The 19,708-nt window shown below is 36.6% G+C and overlaps 1 protein-coding gene across 1 annotated transcript in view; it reads right to left on the minus strand.

The window, feature by feature from the left end:
• HFM1 (helicase for meiosis 1) overlaps positions 1 to 19,472 on the minus strand; it is a gene marked incomplete at its 5' end in the record, with an annotated part of 33,334 nt that extends 13,862 nt beyond the window's left edge. The window contains 18 exons of the mRNA XM_083867058.1: positions 278 to 358; positions 1,007 to 1,054; positions 1,943 to 2,076; positions 2,832 to 2,926; positions 3,342 to 3,487; positions 4,787 to 4,888; positions 4,980 to 5,023; positions 5,682 to 5,770; positions 5,852 to 6,052; positions 6,484 to 6,645; positions 6,792 to 6,869; positions 7,225 to 7,376; positions 9,568 to 9,700; positions 10,187 to 10,257; positions 11,938 to 11,985; positions 13,465 to 13,692; positions 16,182 to 16,303; positions 19,330 to 19,472. Coding sequence (XP_083723184.1) covers positions 278 to 358; positions 1,007 to 1,054; positions 1,943 to 2,076; positions 2,832 to 2,926; positions 3,342 to 3,487; positions 4,787 to 4,888; positions 4,980 to 5,023; positions 5,682 to 5,770; positions 5,852 to 6,052; positions 6,484 to 6,645; positions 6,792 to 6,869; positions 7,225 to 7,376; positions 9,568 to 9,700; positions 10,187 to 10,257; positions 11,938 to 11,985; positions 13,465 to 13,692; positions 16,182 to 16,303; positions 19,330 to 19,472 — 2,077 coding nt within the window. The remainder of the gene's footprint in view (positions 1 to 277; positions 359 to 1,006; positions 1,055 to 1,942; positions 2,077 to 2,831; positions 2,927 to 3,341; positions 3,488 to 4,786; positions 4,889 to 4,979; positions 5,024 to 5,681; positions 5,771 to 5,851; positions 6,053 to 6,483; positions 6,646 to 6,791; positions 6,870 to 7,224; positions 7,377 to 9,567; positions 9,701 to 10,186; positions 10,258 to 11,937; positions 11,986 to 13,464; positions 13,693 to 16,181; positions 16,304 to 19,329) is intronic.
• Between the last annotated feature and the right edge of the window lie 236 nt (positions 19,473 to 19,708).

The following is a 19,708-nucleotide window of genomic DNA, read 5'->3' on the forward strand; positions in this document are numbered from 1 at the left end:
CTGTGCCACAACCTATTATCCTGTCACAGGGTTCTGCAATCTTCTCCTAATCCACAACAAATTTTCAGCAACAAGAGAAACAAGATTAAGAGAATGAATATCCATAACTTGGTCAAGAAACTTGTCCATATATTCTACTCAAACAATCCCTCAGATTCTACTCTCTACTACATTTGTGTACTCTTAATAATGGTCACAAGGGTAGTTGAGACCCTCTGTAGTTCACCACTATCTCTATATCACTTCTGAAATTTGGTTTACTTGAAACAAGTGTTACCTGTTGGTTTGAAATTATTTGCTTCATCCATTCTGATCAAATCAAAAGATGATAAATCATTTAAGTTCTTCAGACACAGTTCTGTCAAAAATTTGAAAAATGTTTTTTGCATGTACTAAAAATACTTTATCTATGTACAAACCAGAAACACCATCATCAAATTGCAATGAATGTATACCCAAGTAATTCCATTGAATTCAAGTAAAGGTTTTGGAATATGATCCTGCTTCTATTAAAGTTGGTGGTTAATTCCTGCCTGTGGAAACTCACTCAAAGTTTCTGGACAAGGCAAATAGGTTTACGTTTTAGATCCTTTGTTTTCAAGGCTAAATTTATGAAAGGAAAATGACAATTTCTGAAAAGGCCTTTTTTGAAAGTATAGCAACAGAAATTAATGAAAGCAAATGAGATCAATCAAAGGAAATTAGGAAGAATGACAAACAATCAAAATTGAAGTGTTTCGCTCCATATTTCTGAGCATGTATGTGGAGATGAGGTAAGTAAAGGCATTTAACAATTTTCCTCTAAACAAGAAAAGCTTTTCTACCAGTTAAAATGTACTGATAGGATTTCAAAAATATTAATAATAAAATAAAATTAATAACACATAATAGTAAATTACTTCTTCTGCAAATGGATCTGTTGAAATTAATGGATATAGATAATAAACAGGGGTGAACCCGCCCTAAATTGTAACATTTTACTGAAAAAAGCTAAAAAGCCACTTACCTTGTAATTTTGCTTCAATTCCAACTTTATCTAATCCAGATGAAAAACCTGCATGAAAAGGACAGAAGTTGTTTTAACCTAGTACTATCATATACTTCCTCCTCAATTTTATTACCCATTAAAACTGATTTGCTGATTTTTAGGAGCCAGACAAATACCCCAAAGAGAAAAATGTGCAAATATTTATTATACTGCAAACAAGTCTTACAGGGTGTAACTAAGTATCAGTAAGAGGCTGTTAGAACAGATGTGCAAAGGTAAAAGCTGCAGACATTCCCCATGTAAAATATCTGAGTCCTAAAAGTTTCAGAAATGTCAGTAGAAACTTTCTGGTACAGTTTTGTTATTTTGGAATATAGGAAGCCACCTAAATTTTAACATCCATTCAAGTACTAGACGTACTATGTTCCAGTCCCAAATATAAATCCTTATAAAACATTGTCTCCAGCAATTACTCAGTGACTTCAAAAATCAGGTGTGGTGCAAGTGGGCAGAACAAAGATATGGCCAGGGCTGAGGGCTGGGATAATGTTCTGGACAAGACAAACTGAAGACACTGGAATTAAGGTAACTGAAACTTTATTCTAGAAAAAAGCTATGAAATATTAGACTATTCTTTTTCTTAGCAGATTACATATTCAGCAGTGAAAAATACATTATGGCTTGATACTGCATTAATACATAGTCCAGCATATTAAAATCAAAAGAAATAGATTATGAAGCTGTAATTGCTTCATCACAGTTTTTAAATGTTATACCATGCTGAAGCTCCCAATACTTATGGTAAAGAACAAAATGTTACAGGCCTCATTGCACATCTTGTTTTCATCACATTATGAAGCAACAGTCCGTAAGAAAATTATAGAAATGAGCAACATGGCATAACACATCCTAGTGTCATAATTACACAAATTAAAAAAATAAAACCAAACAAACCATAATGAGTTGGATTTTTTAAGGCTCTAATGTACAAGAATGTTGATCGTATCCACTCCAAAGCAACACTGACATCCGTGACAGTGTGTAGCACTATTTCTGCATTTAAGTGTTCAACAAGGTGCCTGTGCAAGCTAGTGCAAAAAAACACAAGAGTTAAGGACATTTACCAATGAGCAATAAAAAATGTACTAAAACTAATTTTTGGGAAGAAACAAAACCAAACAAACTCTCCCCCATAACCACCACTGTAACCAGTGAAATTTATAGAATACAGTAAAGGTAATGTAAGTAATCAACAATGTAATTTATTATGGCATAATGTCCAGCAAGCAAAAATAAACTGCCAAGTGTGAAGTTTCACATTCTTTAGAAAACAAAGTTACATAGATTTAAAAATTACAGCACAGACATTCTGTGCTGTTGATATTCTAAATAGATTTGAAAAATTAATTTTTAACAAAATTACATGAGTAAAATTTCCTATTTTACCTTTTCATGTCTTAACTTTCCCACATATTTCTCATGATAATCTGTTAACAACAAATACAGGTCTAGTATTTTCTAGACTCTATCATCTAGAAATTCAGAGACATGGTCTGCGTTCAATTCCTGCTTTTTGTCTTTGCAATAAATACTCTTTCAGCTTCCTCAGTTTTCCAGCAGGAATCTAAAACTTGTTTTTTTGAGCTTAAGATTCTAGAGATTTTTTTGGCTGATAAAACAAGAGACCATTAATTCCTGAATAGCTTGGTTTTATTTTTCTTTCTTGATGTCTTCTAAATAGACCAAAGAAAAACTCCAAAAACCACATGAAGAAAAACACATTCTGTGGAAACTATGAAGTTTTGCTACTGCCTATAGAGTTTATAAAAAAATACTTAGTTACCTGCTTTCTATTATATCAGCACCATTTAACATCTGTATATATCTCTCCCTGGTACTGCAACGAGTCATAATAACTGCTGTAGCTGTAGTGTCAAACTGAAAAATAAAACCCCAAATAAAAGTTACTCTCTAGTTCTAAGAAAAAAACTCAGTTGAATATGCATCACATACCTGCTGAATCCACTAAAACTCTTTTCTTAAAATCCTGTCTGAAATGGCTATTGTATGCCAGCTTCCTACTTTTTCTCTAATCCCCATTAACTAAGAAACCCAAATGTAATCTTCAGATCTTGTTTCACTGTAAGGTGAAGCAGTAATTTTTGATGGACAATACAAAAGCAAACATTTCTTTCTCAACAGCAAAGTAATCTAGAAGTAATTTAAGTATTAATAACCCTTTAAAAACCAAATGTTGCAGTAAAATTCCTGGCATTGTCACTATCTTTGACAAGAATAGTTTCTACTATAATCTGACTACAGACAGCATCAATACAATTAAACATTCACTTACCTGAGGCCTTCCAGCTCTCCCAATCATTTGCAGAATATCAGTTTCACTGTACTCTTGAAACACTCCTCCAACATAATGCATTGTGGATTTTATAACCACCAGGTGTGCAGGTAGATTGACTCCCATAGCTAAGGTGCTAGTAGTAACTACATCAAATCAAAGTATATGAACGCCATCAAAAGGTCTGGCAGACACTTATCAAGCAGGAAACAGGCGACTTAACACTTGATGCCTAAGAGCTCTTAGTTTCTAGTGGAATCAGTGGGCATTCTACACCACAACAGATTTGATGTAGATTGCAGACAAGTACGTGCATAACAGTTTCTCTCTTATCTGATCATTAGCATTCTTTCGTTGTTAAGTTCTTTAACAAATTACATCCCAGATACTTTTAATTAAACATTCCTTCATATTTGGAGATAATCCAGAATATGATCCATGTTCAGTATAACAGACATGCAATGAAGAAACCTTATCTTCATGAGTATGTATTTGAATAGAGCCATGACTTCATCTTGCTTAGTAGTGGTCAATATTTTTAAGATATATTAAGTCATCAGTCATTAGCATTGTTTATATCCATATACCAAACCAGATTCACCACCAAGACTATCACAGCACTTTACCAATACACACTCTCACACTCATGATTCCTATTTCACTGTCTCTAAAGAATATATGGAGTGGCAAGAATTCAATGCAGAAAGCCAGTCATAGGGGGCAACTGATACTACTATTCTGCTAGGAAAATGAAGGGTTAATGACATTTTCAATTCTTTTTAAAATTAAATTAGTAATTAAATTACATTTTCTTATGACCATTGTAACAGGAAAGAAAAATATCCACAAATCATTTAGTGTTGTCTGTGTTGTGAACCACACAGACAATTCCTCATAGGGTCTGGATCTTTTTTGAGAGAAAAAGAAAGCCCAGATGAGATGAGACATTCACATCTCAGATCCCTTGTCATTTCACATAACAACAGATGGAATATTTCTTAGGGACCTCCCCATCAGTCACAACATCTTGCATGGGAGTTTGAAAATATCATCCTGCCCACCTAAAATGCATGAATGTAGACGATTACCTTCAGGGAAGCTGCAAAGGACCCAGACACTTGGGAACTCAGGGGAAAGATTCACCAACGCAGAGCTCCACCTCAATGGGAGGATTCATGACAGGAAAAGGAAATGGACATGGCCAGACCTCTATGGACATATGAGGGGGGGTCCTTCATGTGTGGTGAAATTAAGGTCTACGGTCTTTAGTAACAGTGCATATGTAGGCTCATAGGTAAAAGTGCATGTGAAAAAATGAAAACACCTTTACCTGGATTTCATAACTTATAGCAAACTATAGAACCATAAGATATTACCACTTCCAAACTGCAGTCTTCCCAGGATACAAAAATAACAATTTGGCTTGCAAAATTAAATTTACTTACAAAGTACTGGCAAGTCTCCTACAGTAAAAGCTCCTTCAATTATTTTTCTGTCCGATATCTCCATACCCGCATGATGATAAGCCACACCATATGTCAAAAGGTCTAATAATGAAATTATTATATACATCATTTAACTAAGTTTTCTCAAGCAAATATTCAATCACAGAGCAGAGAAGTAGTAGGTTATATTTACCTCTCAGTTTGGAGTCTTTCAATGAATTTGCAAGCCCTTGTAATCTATGCAACATACACAAACAAAAATATTAAATTAAAATATATAGACTCTTTGGATATTTTCAACCACCACCTTTCCCATCTTCACAGAGGGAACAGACAGTCTCTCTGGGGCAGCTATTGCAGATATCTAAGCCTGGTCATCTTTTCAAGTGACAATCTACAATCCTTAGATTCATTCACATAAAGCACACAAGATCACATTTTAGGTCCAAAGTCAGGAGGTAGCTTCTGCAGCTGCCATGACTAGGCAACCCTGAAGTAAATAATAATTAATATGGCTGTATTTATTAACAGTAACTGATACAGGAAAGACATATTATGGCTTAACTTAAAACACAAGTAAAGTCACATCCAATTCGACTATTCATATGCTTAATCTTTGCACTACAGGGTCTCAGAGGGTCATAAGAATAAGCATTTTTATGTTTAGAAAGCAGTTTGAGAAACAACTTAATGTTTGTGAAGGTATCCTAAAACTCTGAGAAGTAAAAACTTCCGAAGAAGAGTGTCAGTTTACCAAAACGAAAGTCAACTGTAATGATGATTTTGTTGCACACTCCTCTGCTAGAAACTGTATTAGCTCAACAGCTTTCTTCAGAGATATCACAGGTTTACTAAAATGTACAAACACTTATTTCCTATTTAAATAGAAAAATACCTTTGTTTCTGTTCTATACTCAGTAGAAATTTAGCATCTTTTGCAAGAACAGAAGCAGCCTGTTGTACTCCTTTTCTTGTAGCACAAAACTATAAACAAAAGATATTTTTTTCAATCAACACTTTCAAGAAAGAAACAATTTCAAATGTGATTAAAAAAAGCTGTTGTACCACAAGTGCCGGTTTTTGCTCTGAGTATGCTTGTATAATGCTGGCTATCTTGTAGTTAAGACTTAAGTCAAATTTGAACTCTGTCTGATTGTCACTGCAAGGAAAACCAAGAACAACTTTGCGTAGCTTCACTGGTCGTTGATCCTCATCTATTTTCAGACATACAGCAGGCATCTTACTATTTGAAAGCCATTCTGCAATCTTGAAAAAAGAAGTAGAACAGAAAACATAAATTTATTCTTTTAATTGTGCTCCTGCTCTAATAGCATCAGAGAATAATTAACTTAGCTTTTGTCACATGTAAATGAGTAACATGTTTTAATAATTTAAAATCCCACATGAGGTTCTGCTTTTAGAGGACCAATATAATTTGGACTGAAATCTCAAGTCTGTTGTGATTTGTACATAAGAGGCAAAAATCACAAGCAGAAATCTAAAACTGAAGTATTTCCACACATGGCTGACATTTTCCTATACTTGAAGGTACTCTTACATTAGCAGCAGCCTCATAGCTGTCTTCAGATGACAGCTTAAAAATTACAATTTTGCTATCAATCTAAAATTGTAATTCCAGATAAATTTTATAAAATACAACTCCATTGACCAAAATACAGTTAAAATGTAACTCTTACATCTTGAGTATTTGGGATTGTTGCAGAAACAGCTACAAATCTCAAAGGAGGAACAGTGTCACGCTTCTCTAAGAGATGCCAAAGAGAAGACTGAACGGTTTTCATCCGACTGACAACAACTTCCAAAGTTGCTCCGCGGCTTTCATCCTTTATAACGTGTATCTATCAGGAGGTTTAAAAGATTGGTAAATATTTCCCAGTTACAATCTGGACAAGTGCTAAATACATGTAATATTATCTAAGCTTCTCTTTATTGTCACAACAGATACAAAACCAGTGCATAAATAAACCCTTATTCATTTTCTTACCTCATCAATGAGAAAGAGTCGTACAAGCTGGACTATAGAGTTGTCTCTCCATTTTCTAGTCATGCTATCCCACTTTTCCTTGGAGGAAAAAACCAACATCATCAAAACAACAACAGAAGCTGCAAGATGTTTTAAAGGCCAACATATGCCACAACTGTAGTACATGCAGACATACCTAAACTTTAATAAATCTTTAAACAGTAACAATTAAATGAATTCAAGCTAATTCCATCTATTTTTCATCTGGCACATTATTATATTAACTTTTGTTTACATGAACTGAGAGTATGTACAGCAGGGTGCAGACAAACAAAAGGATCATTAAATTACTGTGTATTACAATGAAAAAGGAGCAGTCCTTGCAGCATACAATTAGAAGACTGCTAATGTCTGTTTATTCTAAGTTCTTGTAAGAACTGGCAATGAAACCTACAGGTGTAGTGATAATAATGTCAGCATGATGTATTTCAAATATATCATCCATCAGTGTATCTCCTGTCAGTTCCTTGCAGGTGAGTCCTATAGGTCCAAATTTTTCTTTCCAATCATCAAAACGCTGACTGCATAGAGCTTTTATTGGAGCCACTAAAAATAACACCAAATAATGAGAATTAAATCAGGAAAACCAAACCTTCAACTGTATTAAAAATGTATGCATTTATTTTCTTTAGGAAGATACCTTCTTGAATTTAATTTCCCTAATTTTCAGAATTGCTTCCAGAATCATAAAATCTGGTGTTACTGTCCTTATTATCCTACTCCACATGCAAAATCAATGTTGAGCTTTGGGCCCTAGTTCTTCCCATCAGCAAGCAGAAACAGAACCCTTTAATTAAAATTATTTATGTTCTCTCTTAATCCTGTATCCTGTTGGGTTTGATTTTTTTGCAGTACCATATGGAAATAATCATTCCGCTATGAAAGGTTTTCTCACAGATGGAAGAAACCACATGAAATACATCTTTTCTAATGGAAGCTCATAATAATACCAACCTTTTCCCAGTTAAGAATGATTTGAGTAGTCTGTATTCAGAGAGAAAAGAGGTTATAAGTGAGAAACCATCCAAGAGCAAGAGACAGACTTTTAATTTTCCTGGTATTCTATCAAAATCAAACGTACAGTTAAGTGTAGGGTCATACCAAGCAACTAACACAGCAAGTAGCAGTCCTCATGCTGCTTCTCATGAACAGACTACTGAAACAATCTACTATTTTTTTTTTTTTTCACATACATACTGTACTTTTGCTGACTCTTTTTTTTTCTAGAAATCTGATATAATTCTCAATAAGGACTGACATTAATAACATGTGTAAGGCTATACTGGATGATTAATCTATATGAAAAATGCAGTGAATTCAGTGAAAGAGGCAATCAATGCATGAGCTGAAAACAGCCATAGTATAACAGATCTTGCAGTGATTCTAGCTTACTTGGAGCCACTGGAATAAGAATGATTTCTGCCTATGAGCTCCCAAATTATCCCTAAAATGAAGAGATTTAAAGAACCAGTCTCTGCTTCAGAAAGAGGTGTAAAATCTCTTAAGAATATCAGAGAAAAAATTAGCTGCAGAAAACTGATTAAGCTAACAGCAAGTAATTAACAAAATCACATAGCTAATCATCTTTAGCAATGCAAGAATGTGAGAAGCAATGATTGCTCCTGGAACTACAGCCACCAGTCCTTCAATGTAAAGCTACTGGCAAACAACTCTACAGAACTACTGCAAGGTGATCCACATACATGGGGCCACCGATGAATCAGGCACCAGTGCTCACACCAGCAGGAAATCTCATTACCACCTCTGTTCCCACACCTAGAAAACTGACAAGTCTCCTTCTCCATCCTTGTGGAATCTGGAAAGGTCAGCAGATCTAACTCCACAAGCAGGTAACTGCTTCCTTACTGACAGTTCCAACCAACCAAGTTGTACCAATTCCACCAAGGCAAGTGGAAACTATTGCCATACACTCAACCCTGTGCAGCTGACAAGAGAACCCATAGCACATGCCTGCTTCTATGATCAGTTTACAATACACAGTAAACTCTGAAGCAACACTAGTTTTATTGTAAGAAGTAGAACAAAATGGAATTTAATATTAAGCTCTTGTAAATATAAGGATGAAACCTTTAATAGCAATAGTGACATATCAGTGTACAAATAAATTAAAACTGGGACAAATTCACCATTTTAATCAAATTTACATGATATGAACTCAGTTCTCCAGGAAGAAAAGAATAGAGTGTAATTGGTGTGACCATTTCCAAGTATTTTCATATTTCTACATAGATCAGTTAAACTCATGAAGATCACAGTTCTGGTGCCTCTGAGGTAGTATACAGAAAACAGCAGGACACTTTGTCAGATAAGTGAATACTAGAAAAATTGATCCTCATCTCAGAGCAACAGACAGCCATATAAAAGATAGTGTCAGCCAGAAATCATGCACTAAGAATTTGTTTTAGTTTCCTTTGCTTCCTCCTTATCTTTTTGTGCACATCTTGCCTTCTTGGAGGACAAACTGCTACAGGATTTACTAATTTTTATTTGTATAGGCAATACTGAATACTACCATTACAATACTGTTAAATACTAATAACAGTTACAATGGTACCACAAATAAACATTAAACCAACTTTTTAAAGAATGAAGTAGGCTGCAATTTCCTAATGTATTTAATTGCAATGTTATTCCTGGACTCACTCCAGATCTCTGCATTCGCAGAATGACATTTTCTGCCCTGTCACCAAAATGTTTAAAGCTGCATAATACTTACTGTAAACAACTTTAATATTTAACCAAGGCAGTGGGGCTTCCATGAGTAACCTGGTAATAGCCAGCTCGAACATTACGGTCTTTCCAGAGCCAGTCGGAGCACAGATCACAAAGTTCCTGTCTGTGTATAAAAGCTAGGAAAGAATTGCCGAGTCCTGTTACGTTTTCAATAATGACAAATGACTGTTTTGCATGACTGTGCTTCCTTCCCACACATTTTATCCTCCACTATCTTAGAAGCCAGGTATGTCTGTGTCAGGCTCCCTCATTTTCCTCTGACAAGATTGATTCTTCCCTCTTTCCTCCTCTGCAGTGTCACTCACCCATGTCACTCACTCACTCATCCACCCACCCGTCCTCCATGCAAATATATTACTAACCTGTATGCATAAATAGAAATATAATTCTCATCTTCAAACATATTTTAAGATGAGAAAAACACTTTTTAAAGTTTTTTTGGTCTCTTCTCCCAGCTAAGCACAACCCTGATAAACTATTTCAGGAAGAGGTTCTACAGATATTACAGTTTTCTAACCCCTTTTATGTTCTAAATATCAAAGTACCACTTAAATATATCTACAAAGTACTACTTGCAGCTGCAGTTTATGTTCCATACTTACATCATCCAAAGCTTTTGACTGTGCATAGTTAAAATATGGGAACTCCTTAAAAATGCTTCTAAATTGGGTTGCTTGAGAGCATTAAGGAATTTAAAATACTGGAGTGTAAATTATAAAATTTTAAGAATGTTAATGCACCTTATTCTTGCAAACTAAATGCAAACTTAAAACATACCACACTGATTCACAGGTTTGTAAAAAGTTATCCAAAAGTAACCTATTAAATGATTCAGTAGTTTTATATTCTTGGTGTGCCATAGATTCCCTATCAGTGAAAAAAACACACCCTGTTTGAGAGGTCTCAGGATTATACCAGTAATCAGGAACCTCCTCCCTGGCACAGGCTTCATGAAATGGCAGATAATTATGGAATGTGAAGCTGCAAGGGACAAACCAGATACACAACAAACAGAACACTGCTGTTAGCCTAAGGTGTCAGTGGTCACATATTTGTAATATAACACAAATTAATTAGCATAATATTGTATGCCCAGACATAACAGTAGCAAAGAAATTCACCTATGACCACTTAGTGCTGACTGTGGTTTTAAAGATATTTTTCAGTTGCCAATAATGCGTGTTCTTCAGACAACATTCTTATCTAAAGTATGTAGAAGATGAAGAGAGCATTGTTAGGTTACACCTCCAGAGTGAGCTGATCTCTGTCTGGACTTGCAGAGCAGCCACACAAAGAGCCTGGCTGTGACCACCTCAGCAGGCTGAGGATGAGCACACAGCCAGGTATGACACCGACAGCAACAGGAACAATGAACTGATAAGGCCTCAGATCCATGTCACATTTAACAACTACAGAGGAAAAGATACAGGAGTAAAGCAAGAAATAAAAGCAGTTAAACATTAAAAATTGGTAAAAATAAGCAAGTAGCATTAGACTAACAAAATAAGGATTAAAAAAACCCAAACTTATTTAAAACCCATGCTCTAAATCAGTGATCTGTTTTCAAACTGCAAAGCATTAATGATCTGAAATTGGTAAATTCACAGCAATTGAATCCTTACTCATTTTGAAAGTAATGACTTTTCAAAGCTATTTACATGAATTTCAGGTGCCTAAATTTACACATTTCCTCTTCCTGATATTTAACCTGCCATTTGACAGGTTACTATGAACAAGATATTGAAGAAAAAAAACCCTAAAGTTTGACAGATATAGATGAAAGCTCAATTATATTACATGTTCAAGGCTGAGCAAAGAAGAAAGAAAATTATGGTAAAATCTGCTTAAAGAATGGAAATACAGTATAGGCACACCACAACATAAAGGCAGACCAAGAAGGAGTACATGAAGTTAATTTTCCTCTAAGAAAATGTGACAGAAAAACAAATTCAGTTTTCCTAATAAGCCTAAATAATAGTTCCTTTTTCCTTTATTTAAAGTGTATGGGGATATATGTGTACATTTGTAATTGCATAGAAAAAGGGTGAAATATATATTATGCAAATTAAAATTTTACATTTTATGTTTTAAAAATAAAGTTTTGAGGATAAAATTTCAATGTTTGAAATAAGAATGATCTTTCTTAGCAATGAATGATCGATAAATTGTCTTATTTTCATGCTGGCTTTGGAATTCAAAAGGATAAGCACTTATTGAACGTTTGATTCCCAACAAATTGAAAGCGTTAGAATGCAATGCATTAATTCCTATGGCTAAATTAAACTATAATTTTGCAAATGTAAAAGCACTGTAATAAAATCAGGAAAATCAGATACAGCAAATACAAGGATACGTATTTCTGTAACAGCCCTCAACATTTCCACTTTTCTTCCTGTAGTTCCTAAAGAAGTAAAAATAATACATTCATAAAATCAGTTTCATTTTCAACCAATAACCATGACAAACGTTTTCCTGACTCCAAGCTATGTGTTCTGTAAGGAGCTTCAAGGCTGTGACAAGGTCCAGGTGATAGAAAGGAGATTATGGGATAGGACAGGGAGATCACCAGCTCATCCTTTGAAAAGGATTCATCGCGGTGGCCCTTTGACGAATTCACTCCAGTTTAAGGATGTCTTGAACATACCAGAGACTCAAAACTGGATGCATTATCTAGGTATGGTCTCAAAAGTACCAAGGGAGGGACAATCACTTAACTTCCCAGCTTTGTTAGCAAAGCCCAGGCTGCTGTTGGCCTTTGTTACTGCTGGGACACACTGCTCACTCAAGTTCAGCAAGGTGTTTGCCAGACCCCAGACACTTTTCCACAGAGCTGCCCCAGTCAAACCATCCCAGGGGAACCCAAGGGGTTCTTCTCTTTCCCTGAGGCAGGACTGTGGATTTGTTCCTGCTGAATTGCAGGAGATTGCTGTCGGCTGCTGGCACGTGGGCAGTGTGACCTGTTCACCACCACCACCCTCTGAGCACAGCCAGCCATTTTCACACCAGGCAGTTGTTGATCCACTCCTAATGCCCTACCCTGGGTACCAGGATGTTGTGGAAGATGGTGTTTCTCACCCACTCTGATTCTATGAAAACCCTTGCTGAAGGCAAAGTAAACAATATCCACTGCTGTCCCCTCACCCCCAAATCAAATCACCACTGGCCATAAGGTAACCAGACAGGAATCACACTTTTCCTTCCTGACCTGTCTCCAAATCCCATCCTAAGCCACCACTCTGCCCTACATTCTTCTGCCAGAACCAATTTTCTACTCCGTATTTCTGTAATAGTTAGTCAGGCACACAAGGTACATTCCACTGATGTGCCATGTCCCAAAAAGTTTAAAATCTAGAAATAAACTGCACTTAGTTAAAAAGTATTAAAAGCCAAAAATAATTTCTAAACCAAGTATTTTATCATTTCATCAAAATTTCACCATTTCCCTCCATTTTCTAGGTATCTCCTACTTAAAATCTATTTCTACAAAGATACAGATATGAGCCACACCACAAATAAACATTTCATTTTCAATTTCTGTTTTCAAATGAAGATGAAACTCCTTACCACATGAAGGGACAAGGCTGGTTTTTTTCATTTTGCTGAGGGGATGTGAAGTGATATTTTCAAATAGATTTACACGACTTAGCACCTCTGAAAATGTGACTCTTCTTCATAAATTGTTTAGCCAGTTCATATTAAACAACAATGCAATTAAGTTCCACAGGACTGCAATACAGTCTATCAATTTTAGCCAATTATCTCACCCTGAGCTGGTGGGAAAATGTTCTTCACTCTACCTCAGATCTTGGATACCCTTTATTATTATATACCAAAGACAGAAAATGGACTATTTTTCTTGCAATACAGTAAAAATAATTACCTGTCATATCCAGAATCTCTGAAGCATTAGAAAGTGATTGAATTTTAATTCCAGTTTCAGACACAATCTCCTCATTATTTACCCGATGCAAAGTAAAATCTGAGTCTTTAGTTATTGGAGCATGATGATTATTTCTCAAAAAACCTTCTTTTGTCACTTCTTTCATGTTTTCACTTGTATTTAAGTAAGTACCAATTTCTTTCACATCAACAGAACCAGCTTTAAATTCTGTATTTTTATGAATATTGCCAGACTTCTTAAATAAGCTGCAAAAGGTCCAGAATTTTCATTAGCTTGCTGTAATGTTACAGTTTATCTAATATTTGAAAAATATTACATACACATTTATATTAGCAACAGAACTAGTAAGATAAATAATAAAATTGTATATAACTTTACGTAATCTGACCTGAAGACTCCTTTCAAGATATATTTTAACTTTACTTTCATTGCAGAAATAACGTGAAAGAATAAACTGCCTGTTCAGACGGGCTCTGACCCCTAATAGCAGATTAACTCTGAATTTGTGCATCATTAAAACCAATAGAGACATCCAGGTTCTGAGGAATGGGAGGAGCTGGACACAGAAGAGCAGTTTATCAGTAAAACCTGTCCTCCCAGGCAGCATGGAAATCACGCTGAGAACTGCTCACGGTATTCCTGACTGGCTGACCTCTGCTCAGCAAAGCAAAGGATCTCAGCCTTCTTCCTTGTCATCACGCAGATAAAGAATTCAGAGCAGTATTTTCCAGAAGTTTGTTAAGTAAAAATTTCTTTAAAATTTAAGCAAAAAACCTGAGGCTTACTTTTCTCATGAATGAGGCTGAGCTCAAGACACATTTAATTAAAGTACTAAAATACTGCCAAAAAGAAACTTTTATTTCCTTAGACTGAAAGAATTAGCATCTGGAACATGCTAAAGTACCTTCAATTGAAGAATCCCAAACTTCGTGTTCAACAGATTTATCTAAAATAAGAATATGATTCTGACAGTGATAAATCATCTGAGTTGACTAGACACATACCTTTTTCTTAATGTTGAATGGACACTCTCATCATCACTGTTTTCACTTAATGCTTTATTTTGCAGTTGCTGAGAAAAATCTATTACTTGTTTAGATTTATTTTCATCAAAAGAGAGAAAAGATGAAACTACTTTCAGATTTTCACTCTGAAAACTAATTTTATCTCTTTCTCCTAGACTTGATTGTAGGACTTCTTTTTCAGGGGCTATGCCAAAATGAACAGGTGCTGATGATCTATCTTCTACTTCCTCTGTGTTACTCTTACATTGTTGTATAAACTTCTCATGCTTTCTCCCTCCTACAAAAACTATAACTTATTAATTCATTCATATTCTTATTCAGACATTAAATCAAATGTCTTCCACACAGAATCAGCCAAATTCATGTATTATACAAACTGATATTTCTATCTTATCGCAAGAACTTTAGTGTGCCTTTTATGACTTATGTTAATGAATGTAATGCATGCATTGTCGATTAAAGTTACAAAAATAACGTCCCTTTCTTTCCTTCCTATGGAAAGTAAAGGATAAAAACTGTTCTTCAGAACTACAAAATAGTTTGTATGACAGAACTCTTTACCCTGTCCCAGAGTTTTTAAAAAAATGACACAGTTACCAAGCCTAAAGTTCCTGCTACAAAACAGCTGAGAATAAACACTGCAATCTCAACAGTCAGAACTGGCACTGATGTTGGGGACAGGCTGGTTTCATAACCTTCTTGGTTAATTACCACATTTTCCAGTGTAGAATCAGTGTCCTGATCTGGCTGACCAGATCAACAACCACTGCTGTTGGCAACAGAAAGGCAAAGGCAGGGAACAGAAATAAGCAACTAAATGCAACAAGGTAACAGCTCTATTTTGCTCTCTTGATTTCCATGCCCTGTTTGTGACACAACCCCAACAGTTCTAATGCTACAAATATCAAATAGCTTATTTGAATAAGTAACTCTTAATGGAATTATTCTTGCATAAAGTAGAAAAAGCCAACCTTCTGTTATAGTGTAATTCCTAAATAGAAAATATCATAAATCAGCACAGCAGCTACAAAATGGACAAATCTAGCCGACAGAGATAAGGCAATGAAATTCTTTAGAATAAATTTCCTTAAGATAATCTTGAATGTCTAGGAATATGCCACTTGGCAGCAATTAATGACCAGATTCAAATTTAGCTGCCTCAGCAATTTGATTAAAGACCCCAAAGGGAAGAAAAAAGTGAGTTTCATATAAACTCTGTTCCTTGGGTGGGAGACAGGCCCTCAGATCCGTATGATAACATTATGCTCTTACAGCCACTTCCCACTGTGTTATGATGCTTCATGAAACAACGTGCAGTAACTGAAATTCTGATTATACTTCTTACCTTGCCAACCTCTGCACAGAAAACTTGTGGCATGTATATGCCTCAAGAGGATTGCTATGCTCCTGGTACATCTAGCACCATCATTCTCAACTCAAATACATTCTTTGTCTCTACTTGCATACCCAGAATATTTCACATTTCACAGCAAAAGAGGAATGATCTGTCACACTAAGTAACTAATTAATGTTGAGTAATTTAATATCAATGCTGAGTATTATGGTGTAGTCAGACTTTGCAGTGTAAGGTTTACGGGTGGACTTGATCATCTTAAAACATCTTTTCCAACCATTCCAGTGATTCTGTGATTCTATTCTATGATACTTTACCCATAGAAGTGTTGGCTGAGTTTTTTTCCAGTTCCCTCTGTAACTCCTCTGCAGCTGGAATTTCAGCAATAGCTGGAGCAGGTGCAATAAACCAAGTTTTATGCTCTTCATTTTCCAGAAACCTATTTTTAACACACAAATGTGAGGTAAAAGCATTTTTTAAGCACCCTCCACAACAACTAGCTCAAAATTACTAGTCACAAATAACCTACTATTTCTCCTGCTAAAACATATTCTTGTTCTTCAATGCATGTGACTTTTAATAACATTAAATTGCAGAGGCAAAACTTCTCCTAACCCTTATTTCTTACAGCCTTAAGATACACCTGCATCGTTGAATGCACTTGGAGAATAAACATTTCAAAGTATGGGTCATGAACCTAGAAATTTCTAGCCCCACATTTCTATCAGTAGACAAAAAAGTGAGTAATAAGAAAAAACACTGCTATAAAGCGATTCAGTCTGGAAATGAATTATATTTATCTAATAACAAACATTTACCTTTGTCTTATATCTGGTTTTTCATAAAATAAACTATCCAGTGAAAAGACCATGTCTGCAGAGTTGAACATTTTTAGATCAAATGGGAAGTCTCCTTAGTCTGCAAAGGGCAGCACAAGAAAATGTAAAACTGTACTAGACTTGAACCTGTCTAAAGCAATACAAAGTTTATTAGTTTTAAGTGCCAATATTTAATTCCTATATTGTTTCCTTTTAGAGCTCTTGACTGCATTCTTAATCTTTCTTCAAACAGAGAATCTGTCTCCTGATAAAATACAGCTCCTATTACTTCTGCTAAAAAAGCCCTGTAGGGCAGCACATGAAGCAACCCTTACTACCATGACATATCTGGGAAGAAAAAGTGAGTAAGAGTGAAGATCCAGATAAAGTTTATGTTAAAGTATTTAAATCCTAAGAAAAATGCTAAGGTTCAGCCTGGAGGAGGCTAGAGAAGAAGAGACTAAGGGTACACATCACATTCCCCATTTCCACATGAGGGGAAGAGGAGGGGCAGGCACTGATCTCTTTCCTGTGGTGACAAGTGACACGACTCAAGAAAATGACTGCCTGAAACTGGGTCAGGGGAGGCTTAGGATGGACATTGCAAAAAGGTTTTCCCCCCAGAGGGTGTCTGGGCACTGGAGCAGCTCCCCAGGGCACTGGTCACAGCAGCAGCCTGACAGAGGTCAAGAAGTGCTTGGACAGTGCTCTCAGGCACAGGGTGTGACTCTTGGGGTGTCCTGTGCAGGGCCGGGAGTTGGACTCATTGATCCTGGAGTCCCTTCCAACTCAGCACATTCTATTATTTTATACAACTGCAGCCAATTCTTTTTTGTCCAATAGTTTCCACAGTATGTCAAGTTTTTGCAAAACAAAATTATATTGTTATGTAAAAAAAAAAAATTATACTGTTATCCCAACAATTATTTTAATTTACAAGCAAATGAGACTTTTTTAAACATACATGCAAATTGCTTACCTGGATAACTGGAGTATGGGCCCAACACCTTGAAGCTGTTAACAGGTTTATTCTGAAACATCAGGACCAGAGATTATTTCTAAATTATTTATTGAATACATCAGTCTTAAAAATCCTCCAGCTAATTTTAATGTTTTTCATGTAGCATCATCTGTAGGCATTAGACATGCTTCTTTATACATTTTTGTTGAGAAGTTTTACAGCTCTTAATTTTGCTTGAGGATGACTTTAAAAAACAAAGATTTTACTAAAAGAATACCACACAGATGATTTAATGAGTCAAAATTCTTAGACTCACTGAAACAAACAGTAAAATACAAATAAAGTTTAGAAAGTTCAATACTGGCCAACTGTGGAGGTAAAATAAGAAAGCAAAGCTTTCTTATCTACAGAGACAAAACCAAAGGTGACACTTATTTTGCACTCCAGCATCTCATTAGTAACATATGAAAAGGATCTCTAAGAGTGCTTTGCAAATAGGCTTCAGGTTTAATTAATTACTGTAGACTGTCAGCTGTGAGTCAAAAATTTTGAAAGTACTTTTGTTTCACAGAATCTGTAAATCTTCAAATATTCCAGAGAGAGGTTTCAAATTTCAAAAAGAAAACATTTCACAATAACAGAATATAGAGCATGTAATCAAAACTATCTGTGAACACACTGAAGAACTTCAAACAAGAAATCTGTCAATGCCCCTTTTACACACAGGAAATCTGCAGTACCGCTTCTGCCAACTTCTGCCACTCCCTCACTGCCAGGTTTTGCCACTTTCCCCTTCACATTAATAAATCTAGAATTTAGAAATCACACTGATAAATCTAACAATTTCATTTTGCCTCCACGCTTTTAGTGGCAGGAGCTCTCAGACTTGGCATCAGTAGTGGCAGTAGAAAGTATTTGTGAGGAGCGCTAATCAAGTTGTTAATGAAGCAGTAATTATCTGTGTTAGTGCCTATCGAAAGTTAGTGCCTATCGAACTGCTCCATCAGCTTCAAGGAGCTGCAAATACTGCACACCAGTATGAAATGGTTCTCCTGTCTCATGTAAGCGATCAATAATATATGATGATTCTATTTAAATAGTCTGGATTGATGATTCCCATTCTTGAGCAGCCTTTGTTATGAACAATGTTTGAGCTCCCAGGCTCCTGCTCTCGAAGTGTCATTTTTCCCTTGACCAGCTCTATAAGCCCAATTACTTGATAATGTAAGTAAAAATAATAGGAAATGTCGTGGTCATTCTACAGGACTGGAAATCTAAAAGAATCATGCTCATTTATGCAGCTCCGCATTCACCCACCTGCTCCAGCTGCGAAATAGTGAAAAGTCTCTCAGACTTTTAAAGGAAAAGAAGAAACCTAAACAGGCGGGGCGGGAGTGGTGGGGAGGAGCCCAAAACGTTTCCAACTTGGCCCGGAAACAAAACTTCTTTTCCACACCCTCAATGCTGTTGGATTCCACAGGGAAAAATGTATATTCCAGATGGCAGAATGAGGGAGTAGGTGTTTGCAGGGGCAGCACAGACCACTAATTCCCATTTACTGAGAGGTGTTTGCCAAATCCTGAGAGCAAAGACCTCTCTCGTGTATCTGCTTTAACAAACACCTTACCACAGACACTGCAGGCCGCGAGGGAATTTGCTCACTTTTGAAGCCACTTTCCTCTTCACCTTCCTCCTAAAACAAATTCTTTCCTCAGTCCACGTATTTCATCACAGTGTTCTATCCAGGGGCCTAAAGTGAAGCTCACAACCTTCAGGGGTGCTGACCCAAGCAAACCGCAACTGGCCGTGCCCGGGGGCGCAGAGCGCATCCCCGGCTCACTGCGCCGCTCCCGGGTGCTGCCAGGCCCCGAGGGCCCTCACGGCCAAGCTCCCGCTCCCTCCCCACCGAGGACGGAGAACTCTGCGGCTCCCGCCCCACCAACAGCGCCTCCCGCCGCTTCTCCGGCGCGAAATGGCGGCCACGGGCAGCACGGTGCGGGGCCGCCTCAGCGGGGCCGGCGGGGAGCGGCGGTGGCGGCCGAGCCTCCCCCGCACGGTGCGCGGC

The sequence above is a fragment of the Zosterops lateralis genome (genome assembly GCF_965231275.1).
Source record: "Zosterops lateralis genome assembly, chromosome: 9".
Classification (NCBI taxonomy): Eukaryota; Metazoa; Chordata; class Aves; order Passeriformes; family Zosteropidae; genus Zosterops; species Zosterops lateralis.